Below are 2,500 nucleotides of genomic sequence, written 5' to 3' on the forward strand. Positions count from 1 at the left end.
CCTATGCGCGCAGCTTTGCCATCTTGTTTAAAAAAAAATACAAAATGTTGGACGTTAGCGGAGTCGGAGCAATAACGGGGCAATATGCTTTTAAATGTAGCCTAAGTATATTTACGTTACCATACATTTGTTATAACCGTCATATAAGTAAAGTTTAACGTTTAAATGGCAGTACAAATTACTACCGTATTGATATTACAAATTACGTTATGGCTAACCTGTCATTTTAACAATTGTTAGCTTGTTTGCCGTCACCGGCATTTCACATATTTTACCATTGCATGTGTTTTAACAGCTAGAATGTTGTAATGGACGCAGTTCTGTTCACTCAGGCAATACAATCATTTTTAAATCAATAAACTCCTTTTTAAATCAATATTTTGTCTCAAATAATTTATTTATTATTATTGATTTATTTTGTTAGGTAGGCAGCCATGTAATAAGCGGGATAATGTTATAGCGAGCCAGTTTTTACAGCGAATACAACCCTTTTAGGTTTATTCAAGACCCCTCCGCTTCGCGTGGGGTTCGCGGGGTTTCACTGACGGACGCAATGACGTGCACTTGCTAGAATGTTCCATTTACGTGTTCTCTCGAATCCTAAAGAGGATCCTCGCCTAGCCTCTGAAGGAAATGACTTGGAAGGACGCGTCCTGCCAAGGAAGTATCCTTGACATTGAGAAACACCTTCTGTCTCGCGGGCGGGCTCGCTCTAGATTCCGGAGATTTTAACTAATTCGCGGGCATTAGTGAGCCGCTATCAATATGCGGGAGACTCCCAGAACTTCAGGGAGGCTATTTTCAGCTCTTGGTGCCCTACGCACAGCGCGTGATGCGCGTGGTGGCAGCGGCGGCACTGCCAATGAGATAAGAGAAGTAAATTAACTGTCGCAAATGTCAATATGATCTCCATGGTGATAGCCCGTAGCCGCGAAACAGTCAAACTATAATGGCGGAGGCTCCAAGAAAGAAGGCAAAAACATACAATTTTCATCCAGAATGGGAACAGGAATTTATTTTTACCTTGGTTAAAGATAAGTGTGTATGTATGTTGTGCCACCAAAAACAAGCATTATGTAAAAGAGGGAATCTGGAGCGGCACCACAATACCAACCACCCGAAATTTAAAGACCGCTACCCACCAAAGAGCGCGATCCGTGCAAGGAAAGTTGACGAGCTGAGATCTGAGTTGAAGGCCCAGCAATCACTTTTTACAAAATCTACTGATCAAAATAAGGCTGCTACTGAAGCATCGTTTCGTGTAAGTCACTTTCTGGCTAAAAACAAAAAGCCTTTTACGGATGGCGAGTTATTCAAGGAAGCAATGGCCATTACTGCAGAGACCATTTTCAAGGATTTCAAAAACAAAGACGACATAAAAGCCTCACTCCGTGCTGTAGCTCTCGGCCCTGCATCAGTGACAAGGAGGGTCGAGTCACTGTCAGAGGACGTGGATCGACAGGTGTTAAAGGACTTGTCCGTCTGTGAATATTTTTCACTGCAGTTCGACGAATCTCTGGATGCAGTGGACACAGCTCAGCTGGTTGTTTTTGTCAGAATGGCTTTCCAGGATTTTACAACGAAAGAGGACTTCCTCACTCTTTTGCACTTAAAGGAGAGAACGCGAGGTGAGGATATTTACAATGAGTTTAAAAAATATGTAAGAGAAAATGATATCCCCATTCATAAACTGGTAGCAATTACCACCGACGGAGCACCGGCGATGCGTGGTGTGCGCCTTGGTTTTATAGCACTGTGCCGTAATGACCCTGATTTTCCCGACTTCAAGAATTATCATTGTGTGATTCATCAGCAGGCCTTGGCAGGGAAAGTCGTGGACTTTTCTCACGTAATGTCATTGGTGGTCAAACTGATAAACTCGATACGAGCAAAAGCATTTCAGCGTCGCTTATTCAAGGCGTTACTGGATGAGCTCGATGCCGCGTACGGAGACCTACTACTTCATGCTGATGTGCGGTGGTTGAGCCGCGGGAAAGTGCTGCAGCGGTTTGTTGACTTACTGCCTGAGATAAAGACATTTCTGTCTGCAAGAAATGAGGATCACAAGGAACTGTCAGATGATGCGTGGCTGTGTGACCTGGGGTTTCTGACAGACTTGACCGCAAAACTGAACACACTCAACAACGAGCTCCAGGGAAAAGACCGACACCTGCCACACATGATCAGCGCAGTGAATTCTTTTAAATCTAAGCTCGGTGTTTGGATCACACATCTTAAAAACGGGAGGCTAACACACTTTCCCAACCTGGAAAAAATGTCACAGAGCATTAAAGACAAGGATGTTTTTCACCTTGAGAAATACTGTGCTCAACTGGACAAAGTTGCAACAGAGTTCAATATGCGTTTTGGTGAGTTAAACGAAATGGAATGTATTGCTGCATTTGTCTCAAACCCATTCATGCTCATTGATATAGAACAGGTTGCAGCCAAATTCCAGCAAGTATTTTCTTTGTCAAGTGTAGTTGACATGGAGATGGTT

At 43.4% G+C, this 2,500-nt stretch overlaps 1 protein-coding gene across 1 annotated transcript in view; it reads left to right on the plus strand.

The window, feature by feature from the left end:
* Positions 1-1,324: 1,324 nt before the first annotated feature.
* LOC307004511 (general transcription factor II-I repeat domain-containing protein 2-like) overlaps positions 1,325-2,500 on the plus strand; it is a gene marked incomplete at both ends in the record, with an annotated part of 1,470 nt that continues 294 nt past the window's right edge. The window contains one exon of the mRNA XM_079623831.1: positions 1,325-2,500. This exon is cut by the window's right edge and continues 294 nt beyond it. Coding sequence (XP_079479957.1) covers positions 1,325-2,500 — 1,176 coding nt within the window.

The sequence above is a fragment of the Phoxinus phoxinus genome (assembly GCF_949152265.1).
Source record: "Phoxinus phoxinus genome assembly, chromosome: 9".
NCBI lineage: Eukaryota > Metazoa > Chordata > Actinopteri > Cypriniformes > Leuciscidae > Phoxinus > Phoxinus phoxinus.